The sequence below is a fragment of the Centropristis striata genome, chromosome 20 (assembly GCF_030273125.1).
Source record: "Centropristis striata isolate RG_2023a ecotype Rhode Island chromosome 20, C.striata_1.0, whole genome shotgun sequence".
In the NCBI taxonomy this organism is placed as follows: domain Eukaryota; kingdom Metazoa; phylum Chordata; class Actinopteri; order Perciformes; family Serranidae; genus Centropristis; species Centropristis striata.
Window position 1 is genome coordinate 33,013,511 of NC_081536.1, and position 20,000 is coordinate 33,033,510.

The 20,000-nt window shown below is 40.6% G+C and overlaps 2 protein-coding genes across 2 annotated transcripts in view; one reads left to right on the forward strand and one right to left on the reverse strand.

Annotated features, from left to right (window-relative positions):
* The window catches only part of dlk2 (delta-like 2 homolog (Drosophila)), a 6,027-nt gene extending 907 nt beyond the window's left edge, over positions 1-5,120 (forward strand). Inside the window, exons 2-5 of the mRNA XM_059323947.1 lie at positions 2,985-3,042; positions 3,491-3,621; positions 3,706-3,850; positions 3,923-5,120. Of these exons, the coding sequence (XP_059179930.1) occupies positions 2,985-3,042; positions 3,491-3,621; positions 3,706-3,850; positions 3,923-4,682 (1,094 nt within the window). The 3' untranslated portion in view covers positions 4,683-5,120. The remainder of the gene's footprint in view (positions 1-2,984; positions 3,043-3,490; positions 3,622-3,705; positions 3,851-3,922) is intronic.
* A 2,310-nt stretch (positions 5,121-7,430) lies between these two features.
* Positions 7,431-18,827, reverse strand: lrrc73 (leucine rich repeat containing 73). Its single transcript, XM_059323951.1, has 7 exons — positions 18,506-18,827; positions 16,525-16,834; positions 15,782-15,942; positions 13,316-13,438; positions 12,354-12,454; positions 11,481-11,727; positions 7,431-7,823 (listed from the first exon to the last, which is right to left on the reverse strand). The coding sequence occupies exons 2-7, from the start codon at positions 16,794-16,796 to the stop codon at positions 7,753-7,755; spliced, it is 975 nt and encodes a 324-aa protein (XP_059179934.1). The 5' UTR covers positions 16,797-16,834; positions 18,506-18,827; the 3' UTR covers positions 7,431-7,752.
* Positions 18,828-20,000: the final 1,173 nt, after the last annotated feature.

A 20,000-nucleotide genomic window follows, 5' to 3' on the forward strand; every position in this document is an offset into this window, starting at 1 on the left:
ATTACGATTAATATTTTCTATTATTATTAGAATTATTTAATTTAGATTTTTTTTATTACTATTGTTATTATATTTAATGTATGTTTTTTATGACTAATACTACTTTAATCATAATTATTATACATTTAATTTGTTCAAAATCAGAATTAAGTTTATTGCAGAGAATCAAATAAATAAAGGCATTTTATGAATAAAAAATGTGTAAAATATATTTATTTCAAAAAGATAGGGGTTCGTAGTTTTATGGTTCAATAACTGCTAAAATTAAAATAAAATCTGAAACCTTTACACGTCACTTTTGCTGCTTTATTAATTAAAATATATAAAAAAGGATTTTTCTTACTTTAATATATTATTGTTAGAACAGAAGAGGACTTATCAGGACAAAAAATAAATTTAATGTATGAATAAATTAAAAACTTTAAGACTTAAATAAACCATGAATAAAAAAAATGAATAAAATAAAAACAGTCACCAAAAAAAAAATATATATATATATCCATTAAAAAAATTACACATAAAAAACAAAAATATATACACAAAAACATTTTTATTTAGATTAAAATACATTTAAACTTTTAATAAACCATAAATACATTAAAATAAACTTATTGTGAAGTTTTGAGCCCTAAAATAAAACGTTTCTCTGCTCTCTGATTGGCTCTGGTCGAGGAGAGACGTGAACCAGCTGTGAGCTTCCTGTCAGAGAGTTCAGGGTCCAGGACCAGCAGGACCCCCGCGGGGGGTCTGGGGGATCAGGATCAGAGGAGAGGGGGGTCGGGGGGGTCAGGACTTAAAGGGATGGTAGCTAAATGTTTTCTCTGCAGGCTGCTGATCTCACAGCTCCTCTGGTCCTGATGATTTAGGACAGATCCAGTTCTCCCCAGCCTCAGGTGACCCCCCCCCCCCCCCCCCCCCCGGACAGGCTGTAAAATAATCAGCTGGTTGAACATTAACACTGAAACTCTTCACATGATGATACCTTTTATTATTTATGACTATAAACTATAAAGAGTAAATGTAATAATTTCACGTCTTTAACTCGTCGACTGTCAGGATCTGTTTTATTAATCTAATATGAAATGAAAAAATCTGAGGAATGAAATGATTTAAACCGGGTCCAAGAAATAACGCTCCAAAGTTTGTTTACTGTTTCCAAACTCTCTGACCTTTGACCTCCAGACATCTGAACCAGAGTCTCTTTACAGGCACAGTGTTTCTGCTGCAGTAAATGTGTTATTGTGTCCTCTTGTGTGTGAGTCTTTGTGCATCCTGGGGTCCCTAAACAGTCTGTGAGCTGCATAAATGGGGTCTGAGTGTAAAGCTGAGACTCTGGTGGATCCAATGAGCCCAAAGTTCTTCATGTTGATGATGTTAGTGAGAGAAACTGGAGCTCAGAGTATAAAATGAGCTGCTGGGACCTCTAGGAGAATAACAGCCTCATCAAACTTAACAACCACAGACTACCACCTGTAGACCGCTTCAGGTCCCTTCTGGTTCCTTCTGGTCCCTGTAGACCTCTGTAGAACCCCTGTAAGCTCCTACTGACCCCTGCTGGTCCCTTCCTGTCTCTGTAGACCCCTGTAGACTCCTCTAGACCTCTGCAGGCACCTGTATACCTACATACCTACATACATTACATTACCTACACGTAATGTAATGTATACCTCTGTAGACCCCTGTAGACCTCTGTGGACATCTCTAGACCCATGTAGACCTCTGTAGACCCCTGTCGGCCTCTGTAGACCTTTGTAGGCCCGTGTAGACCCCTGCGGACCCATGTAGACCCCTGTAGACCTCTAAAGACCCCTGTAGGCCTCTGAAGACCTCTGTAGACCCCTGTAGACACCTGTAGGTTTCTGTAGACACTCATAGGGCCCCGTAGACCTCTGTAGTTTCCCATAGACCTGTTTAGACCCTTGGTAGACCTCTGTAGACCCCTGTAGACCCCTGCTGGTCCTGGTTCTGCGCCAGACCCCCTCCTGGATGAACTCTGTCCTGTTGTTGTTGTAAAGTGGCGGCGCTCCTGAACGAGGCCGTAAATCTTGGGCTCGTCACTGAGCGCGCTCAGAGGAGCTGAGAGGAGCTGAGAGGAGTTGAGAGGAGCTCGCCACCTTATTGTTCTCCGTTGATCCCCCCAGCTGTCCCCCCCCTACATCCCCCCTGCTGGCTGTTCTCAGATAACACCCCCCCTCCCCCACTGACCCCCCCAGCTGCTGCTGCTGCGTTCCCGGCGTTCCCGGTCGGAGCGGCGAGGACGAGCCTGTTGTCTCTCTTTGAAAACAATCCTCCTGCAGATTCCAGCCGGAGCGCCGGGGTCAGAGGTCACGGCCGCCGCTCGAAATATCCGCGCTGAGAAGCGGCAGTCACCTGCAGACAGGAAGTCACTGCACGCCACGATGTGTTCAGGTGCTGCTGGGAAAGTCCAGCGACTGACAGAATCAACACGATGCGTTCAAGGACTTTAATCAGACGAGAAACATCAATAACAGAAAAATAACTCTGGACTTAAAATAACAATTAGGAAAAATAATAATAATAGTAATAAATATAATAATAATAATAATACTTCTATAACTTTTTTAAAGTTTATTAAACTTGAGAGACTTTGTTGCTAAAATTGGATCTGAAAAAATGTCGAAAAGTGTGTAAATATACAGAACACACACACACACTCACTCTCAGCCGGTCAGTAGTTTGTCCAGCTGTCTCTTTGACAGACACACTGACACGTGGCCGACCCTCCGCCAGAGGTCAGAGGTCAAACTGTCTGCTGCTAATGTCTCACCAGAGACCTGAAATACCTCCTGACAGCTGACACACACACACACACACACACACACACACACACACACACACACACCTCGGCCTGCAAATGAGGAACTATTCCCAAACAATTCCTTATTTCATAAGCTTTTATTTTGTCAGGGAATTTGTTTCCTGAATGGCTTCCTGTGGTGATGTCATCTTCTTCTTCTCTGCAGGAAGTGACTGCAGCTGCAACGCCACCAACAGCCGCTGTGATGAGGCCGGAGTCTGCAGGTGAGACGTCCAACGATGGACGGATGGATGGTTGGTTGGTTGGTTGGTATGTTGGATGGTTGGTTGGTTGGTTGGTTGGGTGGTTGGTTTGATGGTTGGTTGGTTGGTTGGTTGGTATGTTGGATGGTTGGATGGTTGGTTGGTTGGTTGGTTTGATGGTTGGTTGGTTGGTTGGTTGGTTGGTTGGTTGGGTGGTTTGATGGATGGTTGGTTGGTTGGTTGGTATGTTGGATGGTTGGTTGGTTTGATGGTTGGTTGGTTGGTTGGTTGGTTGGTTAGTTTGATGGTTGGTTGGTTGGTTGGTATGTTGGATGGTTGGTTGGTTTGATGGTTGGTTGGTTGGTTGGTATGTTGGATGGTTGGTTAGTTGGTTGGTTTAATGGTTTGTTGGTTTGTTGTTTGGTGTCCAGGTCTCAACCTGACTCTCTCTGTGTCTCTGTGTCTCCAGGTGTGACCCGGGTTGGGACGGCGATCAGTGTGAGCGCTGCGTGCCAATGCCGGGCTGTCGTCATGGCAGCTGTGAGCAGCCGTGGCAGTGCCGGTGCGCGGCGGGCTGGGCCGGGCGCTTCTGCGACAAAGGTCTCAGCTCTTCCTCTTTTATCCGTTTGTCTCAATGTTTGGTTCGCCGTCAGACTGCCTCACGCCGTGTCTTTGATGTTTCAGACCTGATGATGTGCGCGGAGCAGCAGCCGTGTCAGAACGGAGCGACCTGTGTGATGGAGGACGGCGGCGAGTACGCCTGTCTGTGTCCCGAAGGCTTCCACGGCAGAGACTGCGAGCTGAAGGCCGGCCCGTGTCACCAGAGGAGGTAGGTCATGTCCTCTGATCGACTCATCGTGACGTCATCACGCGGTAACACTTTTCGTCTTCGTGTCTCCAGGTCTCCGTGTAAAAACGGCGGTCTGTGCGAGGACGCTGACGGCTTCGCAGCGGAGTTGTGGTGCCGCTGCCTGGCGGGCTTCACGGGGCCGCGCTGCGAGAGCGACGTGGACGACTGCCTGATGAGGCCGTGTGCCAACGGCGCCACCTGCCTGGACGGCGTCAACCGCTTCTCGTGCCTCTGCCCCACCGGCTTCACCGGACGCTTCTGCACCGTGAACCTGGACGACTGCGCCAGCCGGCCCTGCCTCAACGGCGCCCGCTGCTTGGACCGCGCCGGAGGCTTCCACTGCATCTGCAGGCCCGGCTACACCGGGGCCACCTGCGAGACGCCGCAGAGGAGCCGTGAGCCCAGCTGGACGACGCTGGGATGGGAGGGAGGAGGCGGGGTCAGACCTCACCTGACCACGGGGGGGAAGGACCAGAGAACCACCACCGGCGGTGGGAACAGCAGCCGTCATGGCGACAGGCTGTTTAAAGTGACGGTGAGCGAGCGCAGCGGCGCTGGCCTGACAGAGGTGCAGCTCATCGTCCTGCTGGTGCTGGCGGGGACGACGCTGGCGGTGGTCATGCTGACCGCCGCCCTCGTGCTGCAGGGTCGCTGCAGGGACTGTGGCCACGCCCCCTGCTGGCAGCGGACATCATCACGGCAGCGACAGAAGAGTGGCCGGCGAGCGCGACGGGACGAGCATGAGTGTCAGATCAGCTTCCTGAACGTAGCAGAACCAGAGAAGAAGAAACTGAACACTGAGGTCATTTAGGCTGAGCAGTGTCTGAGGGGCGGAGCCAAAGGAAGCTGACTGGTGTTAATATACAAATGAACAAATATCATAAATATTCATTATGTGAATGAAACAAACACATTCTTCTTCTCTGGCCGCTGCCTACATTACCCACAGTGCACCTCTCCTCTAAAGAGTCACTGGACGTTTGTGTCCCGTTAGCGAGTTGAGGACCGGCGCTGTGTTGAAACACGCCGACAAACTGTTTGCACTGTCGTCCCGACAGAAACAGAAAGTCTTCAGCCTGGAAGCAGTTCTTAAAGCTCCCTGAATCACCTGCAGATAGACGGACTTCATGTTTAAATCCATGTGATGGGAGTTGCAGAACATTTTTCACACCTCTTTTTTTTTTTCATTTAAATAAATTTCATAAATTTTATTAACTTTAACTGTATTTTAAACATTAAAAACAAAACATTTCAATGTTTTACATTTGGATGATTTCGATGGATGGATGGATGGATGATGGATGGATGGTTGGTTGGTTGGTTGGTTGGTTGGATGGATGGTTGGTTGGTTGGTTGGTTTGATGATTGGTTGGTTGGTTGGTTGATTGGTTGGTTGGTTGGTTTGATGGTTGGTTGGATGGATGGTTGGTTGGTTGGTTGGTTGGTTTGATGGTTGGTTGGTTGGTTGGTTGGATGGATGGTTTGATGGTTGGTTAGATGGTTGGTTGGTTTGATGGTTGGTTTGATGGTTGGTTGGTTGGATGGTTGGTTGGTTGGATGGTTGGTTGGATGGTTGGTTGGTTGGTTGGTTGGTTGGTTGGTTGGATGGATGGATGGATGGATGGATGGATAGATGGATGGATGGATGGATGGTTGGTTGGTTGGATGGATGGTTGGATGGTTGGTTTGATGGTTGATTGGTTGGTTGGTTGGAATGTTGGTTGGCTGGATGGTTGGCTGGTTTGATGGTTGGTTTGTTGGATGATATATTTGGGCAGAGCAGGCTATCAGTTCCCACCTGTTTACAGTCTTTATGCTAAACTAAGCTGTGTGTGTGTGTGTGTGTGTGTGAATGATGAGCAGAGAGTCAGCTGGTGTTAAATGACCACACTGAGATGTAAATCACCAGATATGAAATATAAAAACATGCAGGTACTGATGTCACATCCTCGTGTTGTTTCTGAAACATTGGTCATATTTTACAAATACACATAAATTACACATTTAAAGCTCATTCTTCATATTTTATAGATTCTTTAAAATCTTAATCAACCTTTTAGTTTGTGTTGAGTTTGGCGCCCCTTGTGTCCATCAGCACTAGACTCATTAAATTTGACTTTAATTTAATGTATTATCTTAAAGGGTTTTTCTTTTTTTTTCTACATTAAATGTAAATGCCATTTTAAAAAAAAGTAAATACTTATATTACAAATATTAGAAATAAATAATTTAACGGTATTATTTAATTGCTTAATGGTCTTGAATGTTAAATTACAGGGAAGTCTATGTAAAAAAAAAAAAGACAAATACACATCATATAGCTGAATGTAAAATAAATGCAACTTTCTGCTTTCTGACAGTATAATTTTAAATTTAATGTTAATAAAAAATGTAAAACTAAATCGTAAAAAAAAAACCATAAAAAAGTCTGGTAGCAAGACTTACTTCCTAGCTTCTTTTTTGTTTACTTGTTTTATTTATTTATTTATATACATTTTTTAAGCTGCTTCCTGGTTTCCACAGACTGACTGAGAGTCTGAGTGGCAGCTGAGCGTCCTGCTGCTCCAGCTGTCTCCTGAACACTCAGCAGGTTTTATCATCCTGTTTCACACTTCAGCTCACTGACGATTTATTTACAGTCACAGTTTCCCTCAAAAATAAATCTCCTTTATACAATGTTTGTTTGAACCCTTCAGACTCTTCAGTTACATTTGAATAATTTGGTCTTTACAGTCTGAAAAAGAGAAAATATTCTGTTTCACAAGAGAAATAGCAGCCATCTTTGGCACTACACTACATTTTAATGTATTTGTAAATTGTAAATTAATGAATTTAATGAACATTAACCCTCTGAACCCCCACAAGCTGTTTCAGGGTGTTTTTTCTCTTCTCTGTGTCCTCGTGTTTCACTGCAACATATAAAATCCATAAAAATCTATAAAAAGTCCTGCTGCTTGGAATCAGAACAACTCAAACAGTCTTTGTGCACAATAACACAGTTAGAATGACAGAAACCATATTGTACATATTGAAGTATTGTCATGTTTCCAGCCTCTCCTCTCTGCTCTGTGTAAACAGCCTCTCCTGTCCTCTCCTCACTGCTCTGTGTAAACAGATTTTCAGTGAATAGTTGTTACATGACCGTTCGTCTCAGCAGAATCAATCAATTGGTCTCTGAGGAGCAGAATTTAATGATTTTAACAGGATCTGGTTAGTGCAAACACTTTATTGTAAATGACACATGTAGAATAAAGATATTCTGACACAAATATCAACATTTTAAGATGAGTTTTGGTTACTTTTTATAACTTTAATTGCCGTTGATCCAATTAAAGACCGCCGGAAAGTTCAAATTCTGACGATAACGTCTGTTTTTACAGTTTCTTTCTGTGATAAATGGTGGATTTTTGGCAAATTATCAAAGAAAACATACTTTTCAAATGGAGCTCAGAGGGTTAACATGACAGAGAAGAGATTAAACAGAATTACATTTAGATAAAAACTAAATTTATTTCCCAGAAGGTGTCAGGTGAGCAGGGAGGACTCGGAGTCGTGGTGGTTACGAAGCTGTAAACAGTTTAATTATTGTGACATCAGAGCAGCAGAACAAACCAACAGAGCAGAACTACATTCATCAGAAACACACTGAACAGCCGTCTGTAAGTCACTTGGTGTGTTAAGGTTTTGTGCCGCCACTCGCTCCGTGTACAGGTGCTACATCGAACCATGCAGAGCATGTGATTGGCTGCTAGCCATCAGGTGATCCGACAACCCAGAGAAGTGCAGTGCAGAGAAACAAACCGGGAACATTCAAACCAAACAAATCAGAGTAAAGTGGAAACAGTTCGAGGGGAAGTGGGTGTGTGGGTGTGTGGGAGGGGTCACATCTCAGTCTCAGCCAATAAGCTCTCACCTACACCTGATGTCAGCAAGACCATCTGGGGGCTGGAGTCTGTAGGGTCAGAGAACGACACGTTTAGAGCTTCAGACCGCCAAGTCCACTGACGCTGTCACTTCACATCCTGCTCACCAGTTTTTAGATTGATTTCCTCTTTCACCACGTTCAACCGGCAGGAGTCCCAACGAGAAAATCCACAAAACTAAATGTGAATGCTTGTTTCCATCCAGAACATAATGTGATCATTAGGAGTTCGGTCATTGAGATGAGCTGCAGGTGACGCACGATTTATAACGGCAACTCGATTTATACCAGAAACCCAATTTATTCTGGAAACCCAATTTATACAGGAACCCCAATTTTATACCAGAAACCCGATTTATACCAGACACCCCATTTATTCTGGAAACCCAATTTATACAGGAAACCCAATTTTATACCAGAAACCCGATTTATACCAGAAACACCATTTATACCGGTAACCTGATATATACTGGAAACCCGATTTATTCTGGAAACTTGATTTTTTTCTTGAAATTTATACAGGAAACCGAATTTATGCCGTAAACCAGATTGATACCAGCAACCCGATTTATTCTGGAAGCTCGAATTATACCAGAAACTCGATTTAAACTGGAGACCTGATTCATTCTGCTTCATGTTGAAGCGATTTACGGGGGTCTCTGGGATTTAAATAAAATAATGTTATCGTTGGTTTTAATAACTATGAGATAGAAGATTTTAAATGTTTTTTTAATTATTAAATACAAGATACTTAATGTTTAAAATATGAAGCTAATTAAAAAGCTTCGGAAAGAAGTTGGCAATTTCAGGGGTTTAAATAAAATAATGTTATCGTTGGTTTTTACTCGTTGAGATTTTTTCAATTAAAAAAAAAATTATCCTAAAGTATGGATGTATGTGTAGAAACCTGATTTATTCTACTTCCTGCTGAAGCAATTAAAGTTAAAATAAAATAATGTTGTGGTTGTTTTTTTATAGTTATGAAATAGAAGATTCAAATCATTTTTTATTAATATAATACACGTTGTTCTTGTTTTGTGTTTAAATATGGAGCTAATAAAAGAGCTTCGGATAGAAATTACCTAACGACTAAACAACCTTATTCAATCATTTACTAAAGTAAATATACTTATTATAATTATATAAACTTTTCCACCAGTGTGAAAACTATTTTTAGGTGTTTGAACTTGATATTTTTATGCATAAATTGAAAATGTGGATAACAGTTAAAAGGTACTGTTTCCAGCCAATAACTCCCATAAAACTACAATATGATTGATTTACACTTTAGTCTTTGTCAGACAAACCAGATATAACATGTTTATCAGTTAAGAAGATGCTGTTAGCTGTTAGCCAGGCTAGCTGTTTCCCTCTGTTTACACTCTTTATGCTAAGCTAAGCTAAGCAGCTAACTGTTTCATATTAACTGACGAGAGTGATTTTAATCAGGATTTAATCAGGAGAATGTTGAACTGATCCTATAAAGGAAATCAATCTGAAAACTGATTTGGAAAATGTTTAAATATATACATTCGGATAAACGTGTAAATCGAGACGTTTCAGTGTTTTGAAAAAGAAACGTCCTCATAAAGACTCTGTCACACCGGCTTTTGAAATGAAATACATGATGTGAAAAATCATTTTATTACAATCAAACTGCAGTCAGTTAAACTTCAGCAAACTGTCAAACGGAGGAAGCTATCGTAGCTTGTTAGCGCTAGGACACAGTTAGCAGACATCAAACTGATAATAATATATAAAAATGTAATAATCTGTGTGAATTTACTGCCCAGTTAGCGATCAAACTAACAGCTTGTTTCCTTTATTTCATCTCTTTAACAAAAAATGTATTGAATAAACTGATATTCAGAGAGAAGCTAATGAGACTGACTTGCTTGGCTGGCTAGCATGTTAGCGGTTAGCTGTCAGCTAACCCTGTGAGTCGTCACTGTGTCAATAAATTAAACAAAAAACAGGCATTTGTGTCTGAAGTTCAGGTTTTTATCAGGTTAAAGCTTTACAAATTAGATTGTGCATATTTGTGGAAGCTAACTAGCTGGCGAACATCTGTAGCTAAAGTGCTAGCCGCTAACATGCTAGCCAGCTAGGTGTTTTGTTTATACATCAATGATTTCACAATATTTCTTTCAATAAAGAGTTAGCGAGACTTAACAAGCTAGTTAGCGCTGTAGCTAACAAGACAACAAATCTCCAACGTGTGTTTATGATGTGTTTGCTAACGGTGCAAAGCAGTTAATAAGCTATCGTAGCTAACGCCAACATGAGACGAAATGAAGGGGAACTCAGATTTATTTTGAACTAATCAAGTGAATCTGTTATAAGAGTAAATTTAAAAGCTGTGTGACTGAAACCTTTAAGGAGAATTTATTCAGTTCTGTGGTGTCACAGAAGAACGACAGAAGAAGAGCGATAGGTTGATTATTAATTATTAGGAAAGGGAATACAGAATATTCTTTATTAACTGGAAAACCAGTTTAACCAGACTCACACTTAGACCTCTATTATACAGAACACAGAACCTCCTACTGTCACCGGGGACACCTAACACCACAGAACCAGGCTAAAACTGGGTCACCTGGGACAGAACCAGGCTAATACTGGGTCACCTGGGACAGAACCAGGCCGATACTGGGTCACCTGGGACTGAACCAGGCTAATACTGGGATATCTGAGACAGAACCAGGCTAAAACTGGGTCAACTGGGGCTGAACCAGGCTAATACTGGGTCACCTGGGACTGAACCAGGCTGATACTGGGTCAACTGGGACAGAACCAGGCTAATACTGGGTCACCTGGTAAGTATATAACCAGGATGGTTAACAAGACGAGTAGTACAAGTTATGTAAGCTACAACAGTAGAACCAGTTTGGTAAACTAGACCAGTATACTAGACCAGTAGAATCATGATGGCAAACTAGACCAATAGAACCACTATGGTAAGCAAGACCAGTGGAACCAGTATAGTAAACTATACCAGTGGAACCAGTATGGTAAGCAAGATCAGTAGAAACAGTATAGTAAACTAGACCAGTGAGCTAGAACAACAGAACCACTTTGGTAAACTATACCAGTGGAATCAGTATGGTAGACTAGACCAGTAGAACCACTTTGGTAAACTAGACCAGTAGAATCCGGACAGTAAACTAGACCAATAGAACCAGTATGGTAAGCAAGACCAGTAAAATGACTTTGCTAAACTAGAACAGTGGAACCAGTATGATAGACTAGACCAGTTGACCACTTTGGTAAACTAGAACAGTGGAACCAGTATGATAGACTAGACCAGTTGACCACTTTGGTAAACTAGATCAGTGGAACCAGTATGGTAAACTAGACCAGTAGAATCAGGATGGTAAACCAGACCAGTAGAACCAGTATGGTAAGCAAGACCAGTGGAACCAGTATAGTAAACTAAACCAGTAAACTAAATCAGTAGAACCATTCTGGTTAACTATACCAGTGGAACCAGTATTGGCTGTAGTACCAGTAGAACCAGTATGGGCTCCTGTACCAGTAGAACCTTTGGAACCATTAAGAAAAAGAGGAAAGAACCCAGTTTCCTGGTTCTGAACTGGTTTGTGCGGTCTGAACCAGTCTGTCTTTGTGGGACCAGTAAGGAGGGAGAAGGGGGACAGTCTGGGGTGAGGGGGAGAGTTCAGCCCTTACTGCTGTGGGGGAGCCAGGCGGGGGGCTGGTACTTGTCTCTGATTGGCTGGTACTTGTCTCTGATTGGCAGCAGGGCGCTGCTGGAGGCGGGGCCTGGCTGGAGGGGCGGGGCCTCCCTGTCGTCGTCCTCCTCGCCCTCCGACAGCAGGTCACAGATCTGCTGCTGCAGCTCCGGACTGATGTCGTTCTCCGCCAGGACCAGAACCCGCAGACTGGTCGGGTAGTTCTCCACCATGTCCAAGAACACCTGGACACAGAGAGCGCCGTCACATGACATCGCTCAGAACGCCGTCACGGTTCACAACAAACAGGAAGAGAACATTTCATGTTCCATTCAAAGTCAATACTACTGCTGCCATGATTTATAAACAAAACTTTATGAATTCTAGACATTTAAAATACCTTTTAGATCTTTTTTAACAGAACTTCTTGATTGGTAAACAAAACTTTTGGATTTAAAAACCAAATTTTTAGGTTATTGAAACAAAACTTTTCGTTTTTATCAATGAAACTTTTTGATTTGTAAACAAAACATTATAACATAAATAGTATTGGGGACTACTTGATTAAAATATTTGACAATTAGATGTATTCTTGACATGTAAACGCTGAAATATTATAAATTCAACTTCAACTTCCATTTATTTAAGCTCCATAAAACAATTGTTGAACCTTGAGTTTAGATATTTAATCACATATAAAATTAGATTAATACAAACATGGTGACATCATCCTAACAGGAGACTGGTTTTAAGATTGTGTGTGTGTTTGTGTGTGTGTGTCTCCCTCTGCTGGACAAACAGCAGAATCACAGAAGGCTGACAGACACACTGATGAGAGGAAGAAGGAGAATGAGCGGTGTGATTGGTCGACCTGTGCCGACTGGTTGGTCAGTCCGGTTCCCTCCAGGTCCAGCACCTCCAGGGTTCTGCTGGACGCCACCGCCACCGCCAGCATCCCCGCAATCTGATCACCTGGAAACAGTAAAAACAGGAGGTGGGACAACTGACTATTCTTGTCTTTCAGAGGCGAGGCGGGTTTATAAAGCTGAAGACCCGAAGAATCCATCGGTACCGACCAAGTCACGATATCGTGTCAAGAAAGAGGCAAAATAACGCTCCAAAGGTCAGTAAATGTTAACCTCTGAACTCCAGATATCTGAATAAATTGGGTTCTATGTGCACCCACGAGTCTCCTCTTTACAGACATGCCCACTTTATGTTAATAACCCACGAGCCTCCTCTTTACTGACATGCCCACTTTATGTTGATAAACCATGAGTCTCCTCTTTACTGACATGCCCACTTTATGTTGATAACCCACCAGTCTCCTCTTTACTGACATGCCCACTTTATGTTGATAACCCACTAGTCTCCTCTTTACTGACATGCCCACTTTATGTTGATAACCCACAAGTCTCCTCTTTACAGACATGCCCACTTTATGTTGATAACCCACAAGTCTCCTCTTTACTGACATGCCCACTTTATGCTAACCCACGAGTCTTCTCTTTACAGACATGCCCACTTTATGATGATAACCAACGAGTCTCCTCTTTACAGACATGCCCAGTTTATGCTGATTACCCACAAGTCTCCTCTTTACTGACATGCCCTCTTTATACTAATAACTCACGAGTCTCCTCTTTACTGACATGCCCACTTTATGTTGATAATCCACAACACAAGTGCTGCCATACAATCGCACAAAATACAAAAATCTAAACGTCAAAACTTTCTGAAACCAGATCACAGCATGGATTTTTCTCTACTGCTCTAAAGCTCTTGGAGTCTGAATGTGGTATCTGTGATTCTGTCATGTTTTCTTGCTGTTACCCAGTGGGTTGTAGTCCAGGTTGAGCACTCGGAGCTGGGAGCTGTGGGCCACAGCGATGGCGAGTCGAGCCCAGCCTTTGGAGCTGATTCCTGGGTTAGCACTCAGAGTCAGCTCCCTCAGACCTGCAGACAACCAGGACACACAGAGGACGGCTTTAATAACAAAAAAAATCTACAAATCTGAGATGTTGTCAGAACACTTAACAAAGAACGTAAGTTAAGTTTAGTATCTGCTTAAACATTTGTAAAATAAAACATTTCCCTTTTAGTAACAAATTTATGGAAGATAAGTTTAAGTTTGTCTACAAATTTCATCTCACTACTATAAAGATCCATAAAGTCCCCAAATATAATAAAGAAAATTCACCAAACAAGAGTTCTGCATCTGTTTCAGTGATGCAATCTGTCGAAAATGTTTCAGATTTGATTCATTTGCTTTAAAAATCAGTGTTTGGAAAAAGAAACTTGCCTGATTTCTCAACTAGATCGCGAAAAATGCAGAATATTAATTACTTTAACATATATTAATAAGAAATGCTACTTCTATTCTGAATAAAATAATCTGTCTGAGATATAAAAAGACTTTTCTGTCCTGGTTGCACTGATGTGACAGAGTTAAAGCGTGTGGACGTCTGTGCTGCTGAATTCAGGTTATTTGAGCCTGAAATAACGGCGTCCCAGGAGACAAAATGTCCTCTGAGCTTTATTGAATAACTGTCCACTTCCTTCAGACTGCAGACGTTTCATCAGACCTGCTGCTCAGCTGCAGCCCCATCCTCCTCATCGCATCAAATCTGATGCTTCTTTTATGAAAGTCAGTTATTAATCGAGCTCCTGGCTGCTGGAGAGACTCTTCATGACGAAACATGAAACTAGAGACATTTGTGTTGCGAAATTCTATCTGTGATGCACCAGAGTCCACTGAGAAAAGCTTCATTTTAACAGCAGTTTTCTTGTGTTCCTGCGGACAGACCTGACAAAACATTAACTCAGCATCATGTTGGAGTTATTTCAGCCTCCTTTAGATCTGTTTATTTACATTAAATCACAGATAAATCTCTTTGTTTTGGTTTCATATTAAAAAATGAGTAAAACCCCAAACAAATGGCCAAATAACATGAAAGCATCCCTTCATTTAAACCATAAATTATCTACATTTCTCAGTTTGTGTTATTTGTTTACTGACATGCCCACTTTATGTTGATAACCCACTAGTCTCCTCTTTACTGACATGCCCACTTTATGTTGATAACCAACGAGTCTCCTCTTTACAGACATGCCCACTTTATGTTGATAACCCACGAGTCTCCTCTTTACAGACATGCCCACTTTATGCTGATAACCAACGAGTCTCCTCTTTACAGACATGTCCACTTTATGCTGATAACCCACGAGTCTCCTCTTTACAGACATGCCCACTTTATGTTGATAACCAACGAGTCTCCTCTTTACTGACATGCCCACTTTATGCTGATAACCCACGAGTCTCCTCTTTACTGACATGCCCACTTTATGTTGATAACCAACGAGTCTCCTCTTTACAGACATGCCCACTTTATGCTGATAACCCACGAGTCTCCTCTTTACAGACATGCCCACTTTATGCTGATAACCCACGAGTCTCCTCTTTACTGACATGCCCACTTTATGTTGATAACCAACGAGTCTCCTCTTTACTGACATGCCCACTTTATGCTGATAACCCACGAGTCTCCTCTTTACTGACATGCCCACTTCATGCTGATAACCAACGAGTCTCCTCTTTACTGACATGCCCACTTCATGCTGATAACCAATGAGTCTCCTCTTTACAGACATGCCCACTTTATGTTGATAACCCACGAGTCTCCTCTTTACAGACATGCCCACTTTATGCTGATAACCCACGAGTCTCCTCTTTACTGACATGCCCACTTTATGCTGATAACCCACGAGTCTCCTCTTTACTGACATGCCCACTTTATGCTGATAACCCACGAGTCTCCTCTTTACTGACATGCCCACTTTATGCTGATAACCCACGAGTCTCCTCTTTACTGACATGCCCACTTTATACTGATAACCAACGAGTCTCCTCTTTACTGACATGCCCACTTTATGTTGATAACCCACGGGTCTCCTCTTTATTGACATGCCCACTTTATGTTGATAACCCACGAGTCTCCTCTTTACTGACATGCCCACTTTATGTTGATAACAGACATGCCCACTTTATGCTGATAACAGTCAGTGTTTCTCCTGCAGTAAAATGTGTTATTTTGTTCTCCTGTATGTGAATCTTTGAGCATCCTGGGGTCCCTAAACAGCTGCATAAATCGGGTCTGACTGGAAAGCTGAGACTGGTAAATAGGTAAATATCCAAAGAACTTTACTGTCAGCTGAGTTTGACTCGTGCCAGCGAGGAGGACGATTTCTTCAATATTGTATATTAATATTAATGTATATTCTGTTCAGGTGTTTTGTTACCTGACTTGGCTCCGTCTGGCGGCAGCATCCCACAGATGAGACCGAGCGCCTCGTCTCCCAGCATGCAGTCTCCCAGATCCAGACAGACCAGCGACGGGTGGGTCGACAACGCCAAGTTTAAGGTCACCAGGCCGGCGTCCAGCAGCGGGCTGCCGTGGAGACTGGAGGGGGCGGGGACAGAAGGGTTGTCAAAAGTATCGATACTCAAAAAAGTATCGATCGATACTCATTCTCAAAAGTATCGTGTTATTATTAGCCATTAGCCGCAGCTAGCAATTAAAGGCTGACGTCACATTAATGATTATAAACAACGTAAATGCCCATATTACGTTAATTGACACAGTGTCAGTTACATAAGCATAGAGTTAATACGATCAAGCTTTTCCTAATATTGTGCACAATAACAATGCAGCATACATTGTTATTGTTTATTGTATTTATTTATTTTTTGCACTACCTCAGACCTGAAGCTTGTTATCATAGTTGCAGTTTCTTTTTGCACAACTGTTTTTTATTATAAATATTTAACCTGTGGTTCTGTTCATTTTAACATGTTTCATTTTTCTTGTTAAAAAAAGTATTTCTGTTAAATTTTGGGGTCTTTGTTTTTATCCTTGTGGCATTGAAAATGGTATCGAGTATCGAATATTTTCCTGAGTATCGGTATCGAGTTGAACATGTTAGTATGGTGACAACCTCAGGGGACGGAGGTCGACTGGTTGACTGTCGGCGGTGAGACTTACAACAGGGTCTGCAGGGAGCGGTTGGCCTTCAGGGCGTCGGCCAGGTGCCGCGTCCGGCTGATGCCCGAGACGACGCCCAGGTTGAGGTTGAGCTGAGCGAGCGAGCGCGACTCGGCCACGCTGCGGCAGACGCGTCCGAAGTCGCGGTCGGAGAGCTGGCAGCCGCGCACGGACAGCAGCCGCACGCTGTCCTCCTTCAGGCTCTCGCAGATGTCCTGAACCTCGGCCGCCGACAGCAGCTCCCCCGTGATCTGGATGGAGGCCGGCAGCATCCCGGACACCACTGGGAGCACTGGGAGCACTGGGACACCTGAGACACAAGGACAGACACACGTGTTCCTGGACCAGTCCACTAGAGCAGTAGTTCTCAACCTTTTTGAGTCGCGACCCCCAATTTAACATGTATGTTGTCCGCGACCCCCGCTCACTGAACACAATCTCACACGCACAGTTCAGATCACCCTAAAAAGAAACAAAAGACCAAAAAAGACACAAATTGACCAGAAAAGACACAAAATGACCCAAAAAAGAAACAAAATTACCAAAAAGACACAAAATGACTAAAAAAAGACACAAAATTACCAAAAAAGACACAAATTGACCACAAAATTACCAAAAAAGACACAAAATGACTAAAAAAAGACACAAAATTACCAAAAAAGGAAACAAAATTACCAAAAAGACACAAAATGACTAAAAAAACGCACAAAATTACCAAAAAAGGAAACAAAATGACCAAAAAGACACAAAATTACTAAAAAAAGACACAAAATTACCAAAAAAGGAAACAAAATTACCAAAAAAGACACAAATTGACCACAAAATGACAAAAAAAAAAAAAGACATTAAGTGACCAAAAAGACTAAAACACATTAACACATGAACACTTTAACACAGTGGAGACAGAGCTGACTTCCAAAATGATTTGGCGACCCCCAGAAATCATCTCGCGACCCCAATTGGGAATAGCTGCACTAGAGGGCGCTCCACAGGGCGAACGCCGCTACATATCTGCAGGCTCACATGTTGTTAGTGTCGCTGCCAGATCTGTCCCGGAAATCTGATTCGTTCTATTTCCTTTCTACTTGAAAAAAAGTGATTAAAAAGAATTAAAATAACAAAATAAATAAATAAATAAGAATAAATAAGAATCAGAAATGGAAATGAGAGAAATTAATAAAGGAATAAATGTGTCAATAAAAATGTGGAATTAGAGAGAGAAAAAAAGTAAAAAATGTTTTTTAATCAATAGGAATAAATTAAATATAAGGTGGAATTATAGAGAAATATAAATTTACCAAAGAGAGAAAAGAGAGAAAAGGTTTTTAAAAAAATAAAATAAAGAGGAATAAATTAGTAAATAATAATGTGGAATTATATAGAAATATGAAATTAAATTGGAAAATGGAAAATCCAAAGAGAAATATATAAGTGAATAAACAATGTGGAAATATAGAAGAATCTAATATTTAAAAAATAAAAATGGGGGAATAGAAAGAGGAAGAAATTAGTGAATAAAAATGTGGAATTGGAGAAAAAAAAAGGAAAATAAAAAGAGTAATAAATAAGTAAATGTTTAAAAAATGGGAATATAAGGGGAATAAATAAGTAAATAAACATGTGGCATTATAGAGAAATATGAAGTAAAAATAAATAAAAAATGTGTAAATATAAAGAGGAATAAATACAGGAATAGAAGTCAATAATAATATAGTAAAAAATAATGTGGAATTACATAGAAATATTAAATAAAAAATAAAAATGGAAAATCCAAAGAGAAATAAATAAAACTGAATAAAAATGTGTAAATATAGAAAAATCTAATCTTTAAAAATAAAATAAAAATGTGTAAATATGAAGAGGAATGAATGAGTAAATAAACACTGATCAATAATCAACGAGTCTGAAGTATCGGTGATCAGCTGATCACACGGATCGATCAGCAGCTCTGATCGGTGCCGCAATAAGGAGATCAATGAACCTGATAGATGATCGATCAGCTCACGCGGAGAGGATCGGGACTCTCACACGCTGACGTCATCGCTCGGTGCTCCTCTGATCCCGCCGCAGGCCACGCGCTGGTTCGGATCCGCCGCGGCGGACATCAGCGGAGATCGATCCCGGTATCGATTGATCGGGTTGTGATCAGCGGCGGGGAGGGGAGGGGGGCGCGGCGCGGCGGGGGGTCGGGGTCCTGCAGCCGGCGGCGGGTCGCTCCGTCGGTCGGTGGAGCTCCGTGAGTCCCGGTGTGTTGCTGCAGGTGACCGTTACTATGAGAACAGAGAGCGGAGCGGCGGAGGAGGGCTCACTCCGACCGGATCACCGGGACCAGGGACAGGAGGAAAAAACGCTATTTAATTGATTGATCTCTTTTAGGTTTAATACATTTAGACTTTTATTTTATCCTCTATTTTATGATTTAAATGCATCAATTGCTTCACATTTGTCTTTATTTATTTTATATAATTTTATTATTTATTTTTTAATCATTTAGTTTTTCAATTAGTGTTTCCTTTTATTATTATTATTATTATTATTATTATTATTATTATTATTATTATTATTTTGTTCATATTGTTATTGATTGATTGATTGACCTCTATTTCTTTTTAATATATTTTTACTTTATTTGCTCCTCTACTTTATGATTTAAATGCATCAATTGCTTCACATTTGTCTTTATTTATTTTATATAATTTTATTATTAATTTTTTAATCATTTAGTTTTTTAATTAGTGTTTCCTTTTATTATTATTATTATTATTATTATTTTGTTCATATTGTTATTGATTGATTGATTTTATTTGCTCCTCTATTTTATGATTTAAATGCATTAATTGCCTCACATTTCACATTAATGTTTTGTTAATTTATTTATTTTATATCACTTTAAGATTTTTTTATCAGTTATACAATATAAATATACATATTAAAATGTAATCTAATTCATTATCATTTTAAATAAAGCTTTATATTATATTTTATCATTTTTATATTCTTTTTTATATTTATATTTTATCTATTCTTATAACTTTGATTGTTTTAAGGAGTAAAAATATGTTTTTATGTTTCTAACATGTTGATTTTAATCTTTTATTTATTATTATTATTTATTTTATTCATGTTATTGATGGATTGATGGATTTATGGATTGATCTCTTTTATTGGAGCATGTTAAAAAAAATAAAAAATAAAAATGTATATATATACTACACAAAAAACATTTTCTTTTTACAATTAAATGTCACAGAGCTCCTAAAATGTATATCATTGTTATTATTATTTTAAAGTATTATTATTATTATTTTTACTGTTCATATTATTTATGCAGACTTATATTATATTTAATTATTTTTTTTATTGTATTATTTTTATTCCATTATATTATTTCTGTAACGTTTAAAAACACAGTAATATATATTTATATTTTGGTCAGAGTGACTCCTCTTCTTCAATAGAAAGTCCCTGCAGCTGTG

Excerpts from the sequence above, each read along its gene's own strand:
- lrrc73 (XM_059323951.1), bottom strand. The coding sequence starts at position 16,796 with ATGCTGCCGGCCTCCATCCAGATCACGGGGGAGCTGCTGTCGGCGGCC. Across the intron at positions 11,728-12,353 it reads TGACCAACCAGTCGGCACAG|GTGTTCTTGGACATGGTGGA; the intron begins GTCGACCAATCA and ends CTCTGTGTCCAG. Across the intron at positions 7,824-11,480 it reads CGCCTGGCTCCCCCACAGCA|ACTCCAGCCCCCAGATGGTC; the intron begins GTAAGGGCTGAA and ends CTGACCCTACAG.